The sequence below is a fragment of the Myxine glutinosa genome, chromosome 10 (genome assembly GCF_964187855.1).
Source record: "Myxine glutinosa chromosome 10, kmMyxGlut1.1, whole genome shotgun sequence".
Classification (NCBI taxonomy): Eukaryota; Metazoa; Chordata; class Myxini; order Myxiniformes; family Myxinidae; genus Myxine; species Myxine glutinosa.
Window position 1 is genome coordinate 60,203,999 of NC_136270.1, and position 20,716 is coordinate 60,224,714.

Here is a 20,716-nt window from a genome sequence, read left to right on the forward strand (position 1 = left end):
ACAGCTCCGGAGGCAGGAGGCGCAGAATAACCAATAATAATAATAAAGCACACAATAAAAAAAATACAGTCCTCATATCTGCAACAATATATATATATATATATATATATATATATATATATATATATATATAGACTTGGCATTTAATATGGAACATTTTTTTTTTCTTGACTTGGGTTTAATTTCTGAACTCGGTATATCAATCTGGTGAGTTTCTTTTACGCTTCGGTGATTTCTTTGTAAAAAGAACCATGTCACTGATTGTCTGTCGCAGCAAGAAGTCAATAACAGGATTATATCACAGGTGGCGTGACAAAATGTACGGACAGGTACATTTGACGATTGGCTTCACAATCGGGTATATAAGGGTTGTTGCGTTCTGTATTAGTGGAAAACAACTGCTGCACGTCTACAAAAGTTATTGCCGCTTCCCCTGGAGATGGTCCGTCAACTCGACAATGCTGTTTGTCCTTTAGCGCTGGCTTTACGAAATTCCGGCATGAAAGAGCGTGCTATTGCTTGGCAGTATGGCATCACTCAAGATCAGGTGTCAAAGATCCTGAAACGAAATGCTCAGAGGGGTGTCCCTACTCCAATACCGAGGCCAGGACGTCCCCGCAGAACCACAAGGAGGGATGATCGCCAGCTGCACCGGTTAGTCCGCAATGGCCGTACCAAGTCAGCTAATCGGCTTAGGGCTGAGTGGCAGCAACTGACAAATGTGCATGTATCCAGAAGGCTAGTCAACCAACGACTGGTTCAAGCAGGCTATCGTGCCAGGCGTACCCTGAGAAAGCCACGCCTGACCAGACAACACCGCCAGCGCCAATTGCAGTGGGCCAGAGAGCACCGTCAATGGCAGCCAGGACACTGGAATCACGTGATCTTCAGTGACGAGTCTAGATTTCTGGTCTATCGTCAAGATGGCCGCGTCCGAGTGCGCAGACAAGTGCATGAAGCCTACAACAAAGATTGTATAGTGCCAAGAGTCCAAGCTGGAGGTGCTGGGGTGACTGTTTGGGCTGCTTTTTATGCAGAGGGCAAAACTGACCTGGTTGTTCTGAATGGAAACCTGAACCAGTTCAAGTACAGGGCCATTCTGGAAGAAACATTGCTTCCATTTGCTCGTGCAGCCTTTCGAGGAAACTTTGTCTTTCAAGATGACAATGCACGGCCTCATCGTTCTCGCATGATCCAACACTTTCTTGCTGACAGTGGTGTAGAGCATATGGAGTGGCCTGCCATGTCCCCGGATATGAATCCGATAGAGAACTTGTGGGCAGAAATAACACGTCATATCGACAACTTGGACCAGCAGCCGACCTCTGTGCGTGAATTGCAGCAGGCTATTGTAACTGCATGGCAAGCGATTCCTGTCCAAACCTTGGCATATATATATACCGGTCATCATCTTAGAGGAAAAACAAACAAAACAACATTGGCAAGTATGAAAAGGTCATGAGGTAGGCAGGTGAGGCTATAAAATGAGACTGCATTGTGAACTGTCGTCTTGAAAGACAAGTGAAGAGCAGAATTAGATGGACTACATATGGTGGGTGGGGGAGTAGACAAAAGCTCAATGCTGTGTGTGTGTGTGTGTGTGTGTGTGTGTGTGTGTGTGTGTGTGTATGTATATGTGTGTGTTTGTGTTGATTGCAGTGCTAGACAAGTTATCACCAACTGGCTTGTGTTGGTTTGGCCTGTTTAGTGTTATTTTCTGGCATATGATTCTCAGAACCCAGATTTAAATCCCATAGAGTCGATGCATTTATCCATTGTCTACCAATGTCTGTACAATTCAAACTACATCGGAAAGGACTGACATCTGTGCTGTTTCAGTGTTCAGTTTGAAAGGACTAACATCAATGGCACAGGACCATTCCTTTCTGGTTATGAGAAAATTTATTTGATCAGAAATTAAACAAATGTATGAAGAGTAAAATGCTCTTTAAGTACAAAGGAGAAGCAAAGGATAATTTTAAGATTATAACCCTTAGGGAAGCAATATTTTGCTTGGTTCACTTTCGCTACAAATAGTACGTGTCTGGAGGAGGAAGGGAAAAGGAGAATCCAAAAGTTGGAGAAATAAATTGTTGTAGCGGTTACCGCTGGATGTACATAATCGCCTTGCACCGGCCAGAACACGGCCAGACGCGCCTCTCCCGGGCATGCCCGGACTCACTGTTCCCGGGCACGCCCGAACCTCCCGGGCACGCCCGGTCTCGTCTTTCCCAGGCATGCCCGCTCTCGCCTTTCCAGGGCTCGCCCAGAGCGTCCGGGCATGCCCGCTATCGCCTTTCCAGGGCTCGCCCAGAGCGTCCAGGCATGCCCGCTATCGCCTTTCCAGTGCTCGCCCAGAGCGCCTGGGCATGCCCAGCCTCGACTTGCCAGGCCGCAGCCAAACACGCCCGGGCAGGTCCAGACTCGCCTTTCCAAGGCTCGCCCTTGATACCCGGGCATGCCCGGTATAGCTTTTGCCGGGCAAACTTCCCGACATAAATGCGTATATATATTGTTGCCCGAAAAACGGGCTTGTCAGAATACCTGAGCTGTTTTGTTTCAATAAAGCAACTCGGACGAATTCCGTCTTTGGTCGCGTCAATTCTTTCAACTCGCGTTGGAGCGCAGTTCCTTCATTGGTGACCTACCGACATGGATACGGCAGTGACGCTTAAACTGCCTACCTTCTGGGAGGCTCACGCGGCTGTTTGGTTCGCCCAGGCGGACTCCCAGTTCGCCCTGCGAGGCATCACCGCGGACGACACCCGCTTCCACCATGTTGTGGCGGCGCTTGGTTCCGCCACCGCGGCCCGCGCCTTGAGCCTCCTCCAGCACCCGCCGGCTGCTGACAAATACGACGTGCTGAAGACGCTCCTCCTCGGCGCTTTCGCCCTCTCACCGGCAGCACACGCACGGCGCCTGCTTGACCTGCCCGAGCTCGGCGACACGCGCCCGTCCGAGCGCATGGACTATATGCTCTCGTTGCTCGGCGAGCACTCTCTGGCATTCCTGTTCCGGGAGCTGTTCCTCCGTCAGCTGCCTAACCCGGTACGCCTCGCCCTGGCTGGCACGTTGATCACGGATTCCCGCGCCCTCGCCAGGGAAGCCGATAAGATCTCCTCGGCGGGCCAGCACATCGGCGCGGTTACCTGGAGCCCGCCGCCGTCCGAGGCGACGCCCACGACGCCCGAGCGCCCTGCGCGGTTGGAGGCCGAACTGCCGGTGCAACTGGCGGCTGCCACGCCGCACCGCCCGCTTCCGACACGACGGCCGGGGCCTCCACCTGACCGGGCGTGGTGTTATTACCACGCCATGTTCAGACACAAGGCTCAGACGTGCTGGCCCCCGTGCACTTTCGGCAGGTCGGGAAACGGCCGGGCCGGCGTTCATTCCCAGCCATGAGCGCCGGCCACTCGGGCAACTTGCTGTTTATTCGGGACAAAGCGTCTGGACGGCGTTTCCTGTGCGACACCGGCACCCAACTGAGCGTCATACCTGCCTCCGAGCAGGACAGGCTGGACGCAGTTTGCGGCCCCTCTTTGGTCGCTGCTAATGGCTCGGCCATACGCACTTTCGGCCCACGCGTCGTCACCCTCTGCTTCGGCAGCCAGCGCTTTCAATGGACTTTTGTTACCGCCAGCGTCCCCGTGGCTTTGCTGGGCGCCGACTTCCTCTGCACGCACGGGCTGCTGGTCGACGTCAAACGACGTCGCCTTGTCCACGCCGAGACCTTCAGCTCCCTGGCGTGCACAATGAGCAGCTCCGCGCCGACCGAACTGGCGTGCACCCTCCCGGCAACGAACGAGTTCGCTCGCCTGCTCGTGGAATTCCCGGCCCTCACGCGGCCGACTTTTTCAGCCGTCGCGGTGCGGCACGGGATCGAGCACCACATACCCACTACGGGCCCGCCGGTCTATGCCAGGGCCCGCCGCCTCGACCCAGCCAAGCTCGCCGTGGCAAAGGCCGAATTCGACGCATTGGAGCACCTCGGCATCGTGCGGCGCTCCGATAGCGCGTGGGCCTCGCCACTGCACATCGTGCCAAAGCCGGGGGGTGGATGGCACCCGTGTGGCGACTACCGCCGTCTCAATGACGCTACCACCCCCGACAGGTACCCGATCCCGCATATTCAGGACTTTTCCGCCCATTTGGCGGGACGGGTCATCTTTTCGAAAATTGACCTGATACGGGGCTACCACCAGGTACCTGTCCGGGCGGCCGACGTCCCGAAGACGGCCGTCATCACGCCGTTCGGCCTGTTCGAATTTTTGCGGATGCCGTTTGGCCTCAAGAACGCGGCCCAGGCGTTCCAGCGCTTGATGGACGGCGTGCTGCGCGACCTGCCGTTTCTTTTCGTCTATCTGGACGACATCCTCGTCGCCAGCACGTCCCGCGCCGAGCACCTCCTCCACCTCCGAACACTGTTCGGTCGCCTCAGCGAGCACGGCTTAATTGTCAACCCGGTCAAATGCCACTTCGGCGCAACGACCGTTGACTTTTTGGGCCACCGCATCACCAAGACCGGGGCCGTGCCGCTGCCGACCAAGGTCGAGGCCATCACCACGTTCCCGCGTCCCCGTTCCATCAAGGCCCTCCAAGAGTTCCTCGGCATGGTGAATTTTTATCACCGATTCGTGCCCCGCGCTGCTCAGCTCATGCGGCCCCTTTACGAGGCCCTCCGGGGCAAGCCGGCCAAGCATGACATTGTTTGGTCCGCGGCCATGGACGCGGCCTTCGCCAGTGCCAAACGGGCCCTCGCCAACGCAACGCTGCTGGCTCACCCGGTGCTCAACGCGCCCATCGCCCTCACTACGGACGCCTCCAACTACACGGTGGGCGCCGTCCATGAGCAATGGGTGGACGGGGTTTGGCAGCCACTCGCTTTTTTCAGCCCGCAACTCCGGCCGAACGAGTTAAACTACAGCACGTTCGACCGCGAGCTGCTCGGGCTATTCCTGGCCGTTCGCCATTTCCGACACCTCCTGGAGGGCCGCCCGTTCACGGCTTTCGTCGACCACAAGCCGTTGGTCTACGCAATGGCTAAGGTCACGGAGCCGTGGTCGGCCCGCCAGCAGCGCCACCTCTCCGCCGTGTCGGAGTTCACCACGGACATCCAGCACGTCGCCGGCAAAGACAACGCCGTGGCCGACTGCCTTTCGCGGGCCAGCGCGAACGCGGTCCACCTCGGCGTGGACTTCACGCTCATGGCGGCCGACCAGACCACCGACGCCTCGGTGCAGGCACTCCGCGTGGCGGACACGGGCCTCCGCCTGGCCGACATCCCCTTCGCGGGCACCGTCCTGCTCTGCGACGTCTCCCAGGGCCAGCCTCGCCCCATCGTGCCCGTTTCCTGGCAGCGCCGCATCTTCGCCTCCATCCACGGCCTTTCTCACCCGGGCCGGAAAGCTTCTCAGAAGCTGGTGTCGGCGCGTTTCGTCTGGCACGGCCTTCGACGAAACATCCGCGACTGGGCCAACGCCTGCACGGCCTGCCAGCGAGCCAAGGTCCAATGCCACACCCAGGCCCCGCTGGCACCTTTCGCCGTGCCTGAACGGCGTTTCGACCACGTCCACGTGGACCTGGTGGGTCCCCTGCCCCCCTCGCGGGGGTTCACCCACCTGCTCACCATGGTGGACAGGACCACCAGGTGGCCGGAGGCCGTGCCCCTCACCTCCACCACCACCGCCGACGTGGCGCAGGCGTTCATCGCCACCTGGGTCACGCGCTTCGGCGCACCAGCGGACATCTCGTCCGACCGCGGCCCACAGTTCACGTCTGAGCTTTGGGGCGCGGTCGCCCGTTCGTTGGGGGTCACGCTGCACCACACCACGGCCTACCACCCCCAAGCCAATGGGTTGTGCGAGCGGTTTCACCGCTCCATGAAGGCCGCACTCATGGCCGGCCTTCAGGACGACGGTTGGGCCGACCGGCTGCCGTGGGTCCTTTTGGGCCTTCGCACGGCCCCCAAGGAAGACCTCCAGGTGTCCGCCGCCGAGCTCGTCTACGGCCAGCCACTCCGCGTCCCGGGCGAATTCGTGCCTGACGCTACCAGTCCCTGGTCCGCCGCTCGCCAGCGCTCGGACCTCCAGGAGGCCGCCCGACGATTTGCCCCCGTGCCGACGTCCCGCCACGGTGGCCCCCAATCCTACGTCCCCCCGGCGCTTCGCACAGCGGAGTACGTCTTTGTGCGTCATGACGCGCACCGGGGGCCACTCCGGCCGCCGTACGACGGGCCCTTCCGGGTCCTGCGACGGGGCGACAAGTCTTTCATCGTCGACTTCGGCGGCCGGCCGGACCGGATTTCTGTGGACCGCCTCAAACCGGCGCACATGGACGTCGACCGACCACCACGGTTGGCCCTTCCTCCGCGGCGAGGCCGCCCCCCGTCCACAGTTCCCCCCGCTCTACCACCCACCACCACGTCAGACCCCTCCCCACGACCCTCCAGGGGTCGCTTCGGCCGGGTCATCCGGACCCCCCTTAAATTGACCCTGCCGGTGCAGGTCGATTCTGGAGGGGCGTGTGTAGCGGTTACCGCTGGATGTACATAATCGCCTTGCACCGGCCAGAACACGGCCAGACGCGCCTCTCCCGGGCATGCCCGGACTCACTGTTCCCGGGCACGCCCGAACCTCCCGGGCACGCCCGGTCTCGTCTTTCCCGGGCATGCCCGCTCTCGCCTTTCCAGGGCTCGCCCAGAGCGTCCGGGCATGCCCGCTATCGCCTTTCCAGGGCTCGCCCAGAGCGTCCGGGCATGCCCGCTATCGCCTTTCCAGGGCTCGCCCAGAGCGTCCGGGCATGCCCGCTATCGCCTTTCCAGGGCTCGCCCAGAGCGTCCGGGCATGCCCGCTATCGCCTTTCCAGTGCTCGCCCAGAGCGCCTGGGCATGCCCAGCCTCGACTTGCCAGGCCGCAGCCAAACACGCCCGGGCAGGTCCAGACTCGCCTTTCCAAGGCTCGCCCTTGATACCCGGGCATGCCCGGTATAGCTTTTGCCGGGCAAACTTCCCGACATAAATGCGTATATATATTGTTGCCCGAAAAACGGGCTTGTCAGAATACCTGAGCTGTTTTGTTTCAATAAAGCAACTCGGACGAATTCCGTCTTTGGTCGCGTCAATTCTTTCAACTCGCGTTGGAGCGCAGTTCCTTCATTGTCATATTTTAAAGTTTGAATCTTGAGTGAGCCTCGTGTTTGAATTTATCATGACTGAAGAATTACTCTTGTGTAATATGTAGGTTATTATTTCTTATGCAGCCTTTGACCGCTGGTTGCATCATTGCTGGGAGCACATCCGTGCTGCTGATGCAGTGCCACCTGTTTCCAGTAAGCTGGTACTCGTTTTGCTAACCTCGGAAGGATAACAGGCTGAGTCAACCCACCTGGAGTTATTTAACGGCACGACAGGTGCTCAAACACAAGACCCCAAGATCTTGAGCCAGCTACCTTAACTGTTAAACCAACACCAGGCTTAGTTATTATGTTGAGAGGTCACACACTTATTGCATATGCTAAATCCTGAATATTTTGACCCCCTGCCCTATTCCATATGATCTATATATTCCTCTCTACTCGACCCCCACTCCTTCTCTCGCCCAACCCACACCCCCATGTCTTCTCTCATTCTCAGGCAAACCTCGTATCCAAGTTTGTCTCCAAAGCAAGCCAGGGCATCCTCCGTTATGCAAAGTCTTTCCTTGACAAATCTGAACTTTTATCAGCTTACATTTGGTCTTCATCCACATTTTTATGGAGTACTTCTCTCCCCTTTGGGCTGGTGTCCCTGTCTCATACCTTTTCCTTCTTGATGGCATGGAAACCGAGACCCTCAAAATCATTGGATTCTCCCGTGATGATGCTTAGTCTATGGGCCTGTTACTCTCACATCGCAGACAGGACATTGGTCTTTGTCTTATACCGCCTCCTTTCTACTGCCTATTGCACCCTCTGCCCTTTTTTTCCCTTGTTCTGTCCCCCCACCCAACCCGTGTTGGGTTGGGTCTGCTCGTACTAACTTCTAGTCAAACTCCAGACTTGCTGCTCATCTCCACTCATTCATTCCTCTTTTCTCTCACCTGTGGAGCTTCCTCAATCTGTTCAATCTCATTCTTCCATGCAGGGGTTAAATCTCATTCTTCCAAGTCGTGTTCAACACCATCTCAGATCATGCCCCATTCATATATTGAATATTAAACATAGTGTCGTGTGGATGGCTCTCAGTTAAGACAGAGCATCCACGGATGGAATCGAGCTTAATTTGAGGCGTTTCCAATTCAAGGGCGGATCGATACACGAACAGAGGGTTCGGGGGAGGATGCCACGGCTTACCTTCACGGCCCCGACGATGTCTTCTCCCTGTGGAAATTAACTCAACCTGAGATGGAGGTAAAATGTACAAGAAATAAATATTTATTACGGAACCCGAGAACAATGAAATACGACAATAAAACCTAAACCCCTCTAATGGAGCGCTTCCACACTTCACTTCAAATACACAACACAGGAAGAATGAATCAAATAAAACATTGTTTGTGGATGCGTCTTATCTGTCTGGATGTGTGATGTCGGTCAGGCTCCGTCCGGCTCCGATGTTGGTGCGAAGCAGACCTCGGCACGCCCTTGTCCACAAGGCATCGATAAGGCCCCCTTCGCACACTGCTCGGCCACCGAGCCACTTGCTTGCCCCGGTCGGGCCCGCTCCAGCGGCAAGCCTTGATCGCATGTGAACGCCAGGGAGGAGAATCGACTGCGCTCCAACGTTCCCCCGACGTCTGTCGTAACGCAGGCAATTCGCGGTTCGCAAAGGAAAGGTCCAACCGGGAACGAAATGCAAAGGCAGAAGGGAGGTCCGGGCAGGGAAGAAACCAAAGCGAGAGGGGCCAACTCAATCGGACAGGCCAGAGCAAGAGGGCCAAAGGAAGAGAAAAGTGGAGGCGAAGACAGGCAGAGGTGAAGAGAGGAAAATGTCGGTCAGCGAGTCGTTTTACTGATCGCCTTCTGACGTCAGCTCTCTTCTCGAATCTTCTGATCTTATCCATTCCCTCCCATTGGCCGAGCACTTTGCGCCCTGCTCCCATGCCATTGGTCGGTGGCCAATCATAAGTTCTTCTCTACTCTCCAATCGGTGCTCTGGTTGTTGCTCGCCCCTCCCCCTGTCAATCAAGAGTCCTTCTGGGCGTGGCTATTGCCTGCTTGATCGATGTTTGCTGCCCTGCCATGGCATTGTAGTACGTGGTTGCTTCCTGCTTGTCTTTATGGTCAGTCATATTGGCGGCGGGGGATTAATTAATGCGGTGCGCTATTGGGCCTAACTAATGTGTGTGATGTGCTGCCATACGGGACAAGGGATGATCACCAGGTCTGACACACAGGGGAATTAGCTTAGTCCTATCACCTATCTACCTATCACCAGATCATCCTCTTATGATCACAGGTACACACTTAATCCGACATTCGGGTTAACAGAACTTATTACATCGAGATTCTCTAACACGACAGACGAAGCACCTACCAATGCAGATCTACCTAAATCTATATATGCCTACCCAACCGACATAACAATGTTTACATATTAAATAAGGCAATTCTCTGTATGTACTGTATGCTTGTGTGTGTACGTCTGAAAATCATAGAAAGAAACACTGCTGGACCGATCTCCACCACAGCATCCACTCCACCCTCTATTTCTCTTTTCCTCGTTTCCCCTACCCTACCCTCTCTTTATCTCTTCCTCGTTTCCCCTACCCCACCCTCTCTTTTTCTCCAATTCCACAATCTCTCTCAGTTTCCCATACTCCACCCACTCCCCACCCTCCCTCTTTTTCCACTACCCCCCACCCTCTCCCCACCTATTCCTCACCCTCTCCCACCTATACCTCACCCTCTCCCACCTATACCTCACCCTCTCCCCCCATATCCCCCACCCTCTCCCCCCATATCCCCAAACGTATCCCCCCACCCCACCCAATTCCCACTTTCTCTATTTTTCCCTATTCCCTGACCATCACTCTTTTTCCCCATTCTTAATCATTTTTCTCCATATTAACCGTTGCTACTGAAGGTGGACGGAGGTTATTTTCACCAGTTATGGACTGGTTATGATAAAACTAGGTGGATGAGTTGGTTAGGTGACAAGAACAAGCTGATTCGATTTTGGTTCAGGTCCGAATCCAGATCTGGCCATTCAGTGGGAGACAAAACGTAAACTGTTCAACCTGGCGGAGGTATGCGCTCTACTGAGTGCCGTTCTAGTTGTAATATGTAATTGATCCATAAGCTGCTGGGTAAATGTTACTGTAAAAATACCGGTTGTCAATGTTGCTCTGCACATGTCAATGCTGTAATAGTGAGTAGGAGTTCAACAATGAATGTGTAATTGATCGTTATTATTTAATTACCTCCACCACCAAAGGGAGGTTATGTTTTCACCCTTGTATGTCTGTTTGTGAGCAGGATATCTCAAAAAGTTATGGACGAATTCGGAGGACAATTGGTGGACAGTTTGTGAGTGTGACAAGGACGAATTTGATTTGATTTTGGTAAAGTTTTGGATCCGATCTTTTTAAAGTGATTCTTCACATTGAGAGATGGGGACAAAAATTATGTATCACGTGATATCTCAAAGTTATGGACGGATTATGACAGGACCTCCTTGCTGACACTGGAGATGGGTTGGATCACGTCCTTGCACAACTACTCACATGTGCATGTTTTGGTGTTCATGCAGCTGGTTGAATATGAAAGGACATGCGGTTTGGGTCGTACTAGGCTCATTAAAGATGTTTAATGGAGGTGATAAACACAAGCAGAAGCTGGAGAGGTGGCGTACCAACACCCACATTGCTGAAGTACCAACACCCAAATTTTGAGTGTTGGTACTTCAGAACCTGGGCAAGGTTTTAAGGTATCACGCATTGGCCTTTACATCATTTTTGAGGCCATCAATGGCCGCTATGAAATGCATATTGGGATGTGGGCTCAGACAGTGCTACCGCCGGCCCGCACAGAAATAGGTAACCACCACGAGGCCAACAACTCCATAAATTTTCAACGTTAAGCGCATCCTGAAACTATCACTGGGAAAATCTCACGCACCTGGAAGTGGCGGATAATCCCATTCCCCCTCCCCAAACCCCTCCCCTACTGGGTATCACCTGCTAGTGTGTATATATACACATGTTTGTGTGGTATGAAAAAAAATCCAGAAATATGAATTAGACCCCAACCCTTAGCTGTAAAATGATATATTCACATTCGGTATCATTTTGTGGCAGACACTTTTTTGTACAGGTACCATATATGAGGGTATGTAGTACAAGGTAAGCAGGATGATGTATACCACAAGCGCAGACACTGTTTCAAGTGAGTACGAAGATGCTGGCGTTATTGGAGCACCAGACAGGAGCATCATTTACCATTAACGTATCATCATGTTTCTGCCCTCATTCTATAGCCAGAGGTGGTCACATCCGCCACATTGTGCTTTTTGTAATTTTTAGCCAATAATAAATGGCTTTGTAATTTTTGAAAAACTTGTAATTGTAATTGGTAATTACTTGTAATTGTAAAATGAGCCTTGTAATTGGCCTTGTAATTGTTGTATTGACAGAGTGTTTCCTTGTAATTTTAAGCTAAGAACGTCAGAGGCAAAAATAGAATGGAAATACAGTTAGGTTTCGGGGTATCCTTTCGGATAACGGAAGTCTTTCTTGAATTTACTCTGCATTTTATAAGAAACTTCCCAGTTTGGAATAGTATAATGTTTGCATGATCAATGGTATTCCCAAAATACTTGTGCTTGGTATCACAAAGGATGTGTTGTACAGCCTTTTGGTATGCAGTAGACCAGACCAGAAAGACTACCCTCTCCCTGATGGTCATTAGAGCAAGGTGGGGCAAGATTTCCTCATTAAGAAAGGTGAAGCAAGATTCGCCCTGTTTCCTCACATCTCCATCTGTAGTCTTGTTCAGGATACTGCTTTTTTTATTTGGAATTCCCCGCTATGCCATCATCCAGAGCCCTTTGGTGTGGACTTTCAGGACACTGATCATATGATCAGGGCCTTGGAGGCTATAATGGCGGGCCTCTTAACTTTACAAATGTCACTTTCAGTCATTCTGAACCTTACAACTTCTGGAATACTGGTCCAGTGTCCCGAGTACTGGTCACCATATGATCAAATGAACATGATGCTAACCATAAAGTTGAAGTAATATATGTTTTCCTTTCAGGTGAGTTTGGTGCTCAATGACTGGGCTGTCATCTCGGCCTTTGCGGGAGACCAGGATGTGACACGAGAGGCAGCAAGTAATGGTGTGTTGCTGCTTATGGAGAGGGGTGATCGAGCCTACCTAAAGCTCGAGCGAGGAGACCTCAAGGGTGGCTGGAAATATTCTACCTTCTCAGGTTTCCTTATCTTTCCACTATGAAGAGGTGAGGAGTCAGCAAGACGCAAAGATTTTTCTGGTGGGCCTGATATATTCTACGGCATTCCTACAACCCTTCCAAAGGAGTACCTCATAGGCAGGTGATGGTAATATTGTTACCAGAAGAATGTCTTGCTATTTTAATGTTGCTGCTGGACTTGGTGAACTGCAAGCATCACTTGTACAGAAAAAGGTTCCAAAGTAAACCACCGCCCGTAGGATACGTATACCCGTGTGTACAATGACTGCGTCATTGCTCCATGATGTTTTGGCCCTGTGGATAAACAAAATTGCAAAATGAAGAAGGCATTGTGGTGGTAAAGGTAAATAAGTGTCCTGGACTCTCTGACATGAGTGGGCAGCTGGAGAGATCTTGATAAACAAAACAGACTGCGTGCGATCGATAAAGAGAACCGTTGCTGCAGCAAGAGCGGAAGACGAGATCACTTCCTGTGTGTTGCAGGAGCAATGATAACGTAACCGATGAGAAGGATGAAGCCCCATTTCGGGGTCTTGCCATTGATATTGTAACTCAGAAAACGTGTAAATTGCACAGCTGTCATTTTACATCAAAGGAGTCACCACATTGAATATAGTAACACAAGGTGGTAAAATATTAGTTTCCATGATGCTATCAATGCCTTTGTGAGTCAGACTCAACCGTTTGCCATTTTTACTCATCAAGTACTGTGTCGTGATTGCTTTACTGCGTTATTAACCACGTGAATGTGTTAACCTTTTCAACTGCTCTGTGTTTTCATGACCAAAGGCCTGCGTGGATGATGCACCTGAACACAGTCTTACTCAGCCCTTTAAATCTTTTCAGTGTTTTACTGTGGCCATAATCAGATCTGACATTGGTGTAGAATATACTCTTTGCTGGCAGGTGAATGCATACGGCCTGGTGACGACAGAGGCATGGACAAACTTTGGAGAGTTACCAGCACTAAACACAACACGTATTATCTAGTACTGGATACGACGAGGATGACAATGAGGGTGATTACTGCTGAGTGTAACTACCTGATTGTTGATTCCAGCTAAGACGAGAGGCTGTTATTCCTCCGACTTACAAGAATCACTCATGGTGAGCTATTGTAATCATTGCCGTGGCCACATAGACAACTTTGTATGTTTAGTTTGATTGAGTGTTAGAGTCTCGATGAATGCATGCCGAGCACAACATCGGAAGCTTTGATGGCCTGAAATACAGGCTTCTTGGTTTATTCCCCTCCATGACTAATGTACTGAAATTGGCAGAGCAGTATGACTTCTCTGATGCCAGATTGGACCCGCCGCTGACTATCAAACACGCATCCTATGGTCTCTGTTCAGTTGTTTCATGCACATCAATCGTCTCATGTGGAACGACGATGTCGATAATTAACTTCAAAAAGTACTCCTGCGAGTAAAACAATTGGAATTGGGCGTTCCTGAACATCTTTTTCTAAATAATTTGATGGTAAGGGAGACACTGATGTTGGGGATTATAAGGTACCACAGGAAATCAGTACTGATTTTTTTTGGGGGAGATTTTCATGGAAGAGGAAATGCATGATATAACATTATGTTGTAACAGCTTAAACTTTGGCACCTGCAAAGCAATGGAGGATGTTGTTTGATCAAAGTTTGCATTTACCATGTTCTAAGTAAAAATTGAGTGTATTTGAAAGGTGTTTGGGAACGAAACTGCTGAAAATAATGTTCATTCCTATCACATGAATGTAGGAGAAAGGCCAACAGAAAGAGAAACAAGAAAGAGCAATCAGAGATTGCAGACCCTCGCCAGGACGTGTTTTAAGTGGTTTTTAGGGCTTTTGTATTGAAACAAACTTTTGTGTTATGGTAGCTGAACCACGTGACCGATGACGTCATCATTATTATTTTTTCTCCACCAATTTATCCCTGGATGACGCTCAAGAAATTTCATCTTGATCGGATGAAGTTTTGTACTTGTCGAATTATGAGGTCATAATGGAGGCACCTATGACATCATCATTAACATATGTTATTCCACATGGAGAGTTCTTTACAATGAGCCGTCTCAATTTTTTTCTATGCAGCGCTTTCGGAGATATAGAGGTGCAATTTTTTTCGTTTTTCCAAGATGGAGGTGCAACGTCATGATCGAGAGGTGCAACGTCATAATTATCATTAAGAAATTATACAGGAGGAGGTGCACCTATGGTGATGTCAATAGGAACAACGGTTGCAGCGAAAATCATATTTATTCTGTGCGGACAAACAAACAAACAGACAGACAGACAGTCAAACGGACTCAAATGCAATATCCTCTCCTTTGGCGAGGGTAACAAGATGTATTTCAGTGACAATTGCTTCGGAGGTAGTTGCGCAGCATCAGTACACGTAGTTTGCTAGCTTCTTGAGCGATGCTTTTGATCGTCGATCTACCCCAACTTCTCTGCTGTTTGCGTATTTGCGCAATCGTGTTTGCGCCCGATGACCCCTCTAACTCCCATGGGCAATGGGGCAGACACAAATAGGGCCCCGGCAAAGGCCGTGTACCCACCAGGCCCAGGCCTGCTCGTGTGTCTGTGTATCCAGGTTACCATGTACTGACCCAAAAGGTAGTCCACACCGTCATGCGGATACGCAAGACTGATTTCAACCAACCTACAATTATCTTATGACTTTTCTTTATGCGAATCAGGGATCTTGGGATATGGAATTAAAAGGAAAATGCATCCATCAAATGTAGATATTTGGAAGCATGCTTACCAGCAATGTGGCAATTACAAAAATTGAGTAGCACAAGAGAAACTACAACATAATTAAATAAACGATATTATATTTTAGAGTTTTTCCTTTCCAGCTCCGACTTGATGTAATGTAGAAACTCTCCGCTGGAAGGGACCGTTTTACACTGGTGGAGTGTTTTGTAATCTTTATTTTGTATGTTCTTAGGCCTGTGCTGGATATGGTACTTGTTACTTGATCCAACACCTTGTTTCACTAGGGCATTGCGTGTAACTGATCTTTCATTGTCTGGATTATGATTTCAGTCTTTTGATATCGGTAATGTTTGTGAAACCTAGCAGATAGGCCATAGCAAGCGGGAAAACATGTCTATTGATATCTCAGAGATTGTGGCTTCGAGCATGACTGAAGTAGGAGTATTAAAAATTTGCATTTCAAGCTTCTGGCCCACAAGTCCCAGGAGAGTTCCTACGTTGCTATTGCATTGTCAATAATAACTTTGATGGCTCGTTAATAAACCTGAGGGAGAGGTAACCTGCCTAATTTAGCCTACAGGTAGCACCAGTCTGCACCTTGTGGTCAGTCGTCTAAAGAAACTTTGGATGGCCAATAAAAAACAAATGAAGTCCTCACCACAAACCCCAAATTGAAAAATAAACAAAATGGCGCTCAAGCAGTCATGTCCATCTTCTCTTCCTGTATCGTAAAGGGGATTAGTTTTTTTTTCTTAGAAAAGTGTCATGCATCAGAACAAGGGACACATTTAATGATAGAAATCAAGGAAAATAGGTATGAAGGCAGGGCCAGGTGGCAAAGACTACTCGGTTTTGTAGTGTCATATACCGACATTCGCTCTCACACCGACAGCAGGGCATCGTTCCATGGGTCGTCAAATTCCAGTGATGAGGCGGCCCAGTGGTACAGACCGAGGTGTCATTTTTGTGCAATATACCCGGTAAGACATTTTAATTCATATGCACAATCACAATAGTACTTCCTGGACCCCTCCAAAACAAGCTTGCTGATTTAAATGGATGGTGCACCACCACTCAATATTGAGAAGATCCATGAGGATTCATGGAAGATGTCTATTCTTATCCACAGGGAGTTCAGCAAATAAGGTTTAAATCCTTGGAGGCATTTTTCCCCTTTGTCCCAATAATTCCAGTCATCGCAAGAAAGAGGCGTTTCATATCAATATTGATTTCTTCGGGGTTCTAGGGTCCTCCATGCAATTCCTCACACTTTGACATTTTAATAACCGTGGCAAACAACAGGCCGAAGTGAAAACCGATCAATAGTGTACTGCCACGGCAGGGAAAAAACGATATAAATTCTCCCCTAACTCCATGCGCTGGACCCACCTTCACACTTATAATATCTCCAATACATTTAGCTTCATCAGATCAGTGAAAAATATATATTTAAAATTAGGGCCTTCGCATCCAGTTCATGTGGGTATAAATCAATTTGGAGGGAATGACCAATTCCTCCCACCACCAGGAACTCCAAACATTATGGTAGTAGAATTAGCTTGTCAGGGTTACCTGTCAGCCGGATAAAGTAAACCCTTCAAAAGTGCAAATAGGATTTTCTAAGGAGTTTCTGCCACAACAGAATTATTGAAGCAACGGAATTTTTATACATGATTCTGCTGCCCTGATTGTGTGTTGAGGGATCTTCTGTGCATACAACCAAAAGCACCTCGGGAAGTAGTGAAGTCACCCCCAATGGAGGTCTCCAAGATGGAATTCTGTTCAACAGAAGGTATCTTTTGTGGGAGTTCAACTGAAGCACACACAACATTTGTTAGTATCAGCGAATACTCACAGATGAGCATATGACGTATTACAACTCCTTGATACCTGTACAAAAAAATTGCATGGAAGACATTTTTTCCAAATGTAAATTAGTGGTTGTGGTGATTCATACACCGCCTGCGGCTGCTTGGCTGCCTTATTTTCTGGGGGCACAACTGTGCCACTGAAGCGATGCCCCTCCATTACCAGTCAGCCAGTACTCATTTTGCCAACCTCAGAGGGATGACAGGCTGAGTCAACCCACCTGGTGTTAATTCAACACCATGAATAGGGGCTTGAACTCAATAATGGATATGGACATCTAAATGGATATGGTTTCCCTAAGATCTCAAGCCAGCCACCTCCGCTAAGCCAACACCAGACTTTCGTTGGTGGTTGATATCGCTAAATGGAGATTGTTCCTTTACAATGGTTGATAAGATCTCGGAATGGAGATGATTTCCCATTGTAAATTGGTGGTTGTTATCTCTGTGAATGGAGATCGTTTCCAAAGTGGTTGATATCTCTAAATGGATATGGTTTCCGAATGTAAATTGGTGGTTGACATCTGTAAATGGATATGGTTTCCGAATGTAAATTGGTGGTTGACATCTGTAAATGGATATGGTTTCCGAATGTAAATTGGTGGTTGATGTCTCTAAATGGAGATTGACTTCAAAATCTGCTGTGGTTCTAGTCAGATTATTACCACTGTGTTCATAGTGAGATTACTAGGAGAGCTCTACCAACAATTCGGCCTTTTTACCAACTGGCAATGTTTCCAAAGGAGAGTGACATGACGACCACTGATGGCCTTTTCCAGTTAATATGTGAGTCCCATAGGAAAAATGGTTGTTGTAGGCTTTAAATATTACTGCAAATCAGCTTAGCAGCTCTTCTCAAAGATTACTATTGTTGTCTACCCAATTGTATTGAACCTGGAGATGGCAGGTGTGAGGCATTTAAACACATCTTGGAATGCTTTTGGAATATGAAACCATCGTGAGATTGAATTAGGATTTATAAAACCCACAAGATGGAGTTGGTTCTTTGCTTGTGCCAGAAGTGGCATCAGATTGTCACACCAGGCTCTGGGTTTGTGCTTTAAATTCAGATTGAACATCTCTGCCATTAATTGCTTCAATTAGCAATACATGGCAACTTGTAGCATCTGGCTGCTACATTGATTATGGATTATCAATATACTGTATATGGTAATTAGAAACTATAGATAAGCTTTCTTCACCAATTGACAGGGATAAAAGTGAAATGAGGGGATGTTTCTTTCCACATAAGTTGTATGGTACTGTAGGGGCTATGTACAGCAATATGGTGGAAGATGCCCCTAATTGTGCCCAATGTACAACCTCCTTGGTCATGGTTGCATGTTCAGTATTCTGAACGTCTGTCCATACCAGAGGGCTCTCCAAATGTAAGATGTTCAGGATACTTAAGAAAAGGACCGAGGAGGTTGTACATCTGGCCATACCTTACTGTACTACGACAAGCGAGTGCTTTGCACAAGACACATACCATGGAACAGCAATGCATTGTGAAATTGCTTCTCCAAACACATATGGCAAGTCATGTGGAGTCGGGTCGCTTGCGAACGCGGTCACGTGAAGGCCTCGTCACGCAAGGAATGGAGGACACCATCCCACCTTCGGTTAAATGTTTAAGATGAATCTTTTCTTGGCCACTGTATACCTTCTGCGTTGCAGTTAACTGATCTGTCGTTGCTCCGCACAGACATATCGAGTGCAGTCTCCCACCGACGGCTGGAATCGCAATTTGTGAATCCAGCAAAAAAACAAAAACAACTAATGATTGAGACGGATCATCAGCCTTTGCACTCGCCCCACTAGTCGGCCATCTTAGTTACATGTGCGATTCTATACAGATATTATACAATAAATATATATGTATATGTATATGTATATATATATATATATATATATATATGTATATGTATATATATATAGTATATAAGGTGTTGAGCTTGTATAAAGGAAGAAAGAGACAATGAAATGAAACTTTCCTTGTTGTGTCGCATGTGGTTTGTTTCTTCGGTGTTTTGCCTGAAGCGTTTTAGACGAGTTCAGCAGTCCGGTTGTACTTGCGGAAAACAACATTCAGATATACTCTCTGCTGCCGTTTTTCGAGGATAATGTTCCGATGATTCAATAAAGTTTGCTTCCTGAGCTCATTGTGTGATTGTCTGCCTTATTCATTGTGAAATAAACCCCATGGTGGCTCCGCTTGGAGAGCTGTCTGAGTGTTTGTCAATTGGGGTCTCCCTCGGAAATATTGTCTTATTAACAATTTGCTTAAAGATAATGTGATTTAAACATTGGTATTATTTATATAACAAATCAATTATCATGCCTTTGGCTGGATAATGTGGTTAATTGTGTATTTGCATGAAAGGAATCTCCCGTTGCATGGATGTGGAAGGTTTTTTGGCAATGATACAATCCATCATGGCCGTGAGATGATAGAACTGAATTGCTCGATGACTGTTTGAACCAATAAATAGAAAATGATGAAAAGTGGAAAATGAAAATGGAGAAAATGGATACAAGGAAGGTTTTTTTTTTGCTTTTCTTGTATACAAGATCGAGGCTTGTGAAAGAGCGAACATTAATCACACAAAAAGTCAAACCGACACATAAAACACAAAATAAGGGGAGCGGTAGACAAGATGGGGAGGGAGGGGGAAGGACACAAACACAACATTTGAGAGCAGGGATGTCGAGAGAACTTTGGGAGGGAGAGCGCTTGGGGGGGGGGGGGGGGGGGAGGGGGGTGGGAGAGGTGTAAAACATATGGACACTGCAAGGACTTCCAGGAAAGAAGTTGGAATTTCCAAAAAGTGGATTTGGGGTGAATTAACGGGGGTAGAAAAGATCAAGGTTTTGGATGGGGGAAGATAAGAGATGGTGGTGAACAGCTGTTTTAAAGACCTGGAGGGAGGAGTGGGATTGAAGGGAGTGGGGGAGTTTGTTCCAGAGGCGGGAGAAAAGGGAATGAAAGAGTGAAGGTGAGCAGAGAGCCGAGATTTTGGCAGTTTAACCATCAGAGGGTTGCTGGCAGATCTTGTGCGATCTGTAGGAATATTTGGGGGACAGAGCACAGAGAGAGCTGGGGGAGTAAGGCCGGAGAGGAGTCGGTAGCAGACAGAAAGACCAGCAACCTGCCTGCAGTGAGTGAGTGAAAGGCCCTCGGAGATAGCTTCATCACAGGAGATTCCAATGATTCTGAAAGCTTTGGTTTCAACATCGTGAAGACGAGCAAGGTGTGAGGCAGGAGCACCGGCCCAGAGGGGGGAACAGTATTCCATTGAGCTGCAGATGAAAGCCTTGTATGTGGTGAGGAGCTCAGGTGTGCCAAGGAAGGAATTCGCACGACGGAGGATGCCCAGTCGGCGACTGGCTTTGGAGGCCAGCTTGGAAATGTGGTTTTCCCAAGAAAGATCATGGCAGATAGTGAGACCCAAAAGCTTGAGTGACAGGTGTATAGGAAGTGAGTGAGGAGGCCTGCAGGATTAGGAAATGGGGTATCATATTGGATTAAGACATTGGGTATCATAAGGAGATATCGTACGGGATTAGGAAATGGGGTATCGTAAAGTGGTATCGTATGGGGTTTACATACGCTGGGGCAGATTTTCGTTTTTACAACGTAGCTTTAGGGCAATGCTGTCTGGTACGGCGTTTGTCTGTCCGTCCGGTGTATGTATGTATGTATATCCCTCACAAACGTCCACCTGTCCG

The 20,716-nt window shown here is 49.1% G+C and overlaps 1 protein-coding gene across 1 annotated transcript in view; it reads left to right on the forward strand.

Moving 5' to 3' along the window:
- LOC137433695 (cerebellin-1-like) overlaps positions 1 to 12,571 on the forward strand; it is a 157,368-nt gene extending 144,797 nt beyond the window's left edge. The window contains exon 5 of the mRNA XM_078785187.1: positions 12,232 to 12,571. Within this exon, the coding sequence (XP_078641313.1) occupies positions 12,232 to 12,429 (198 nt within the window). The 3' untranslated portion in view covers positions 12,430 to 12,571. The remainder of the gene's footprint in view (positions 1 to 12,231) is intronic.
- Positions 12,572 to 20,716: the final 8,145 nt, after the last annotated feature.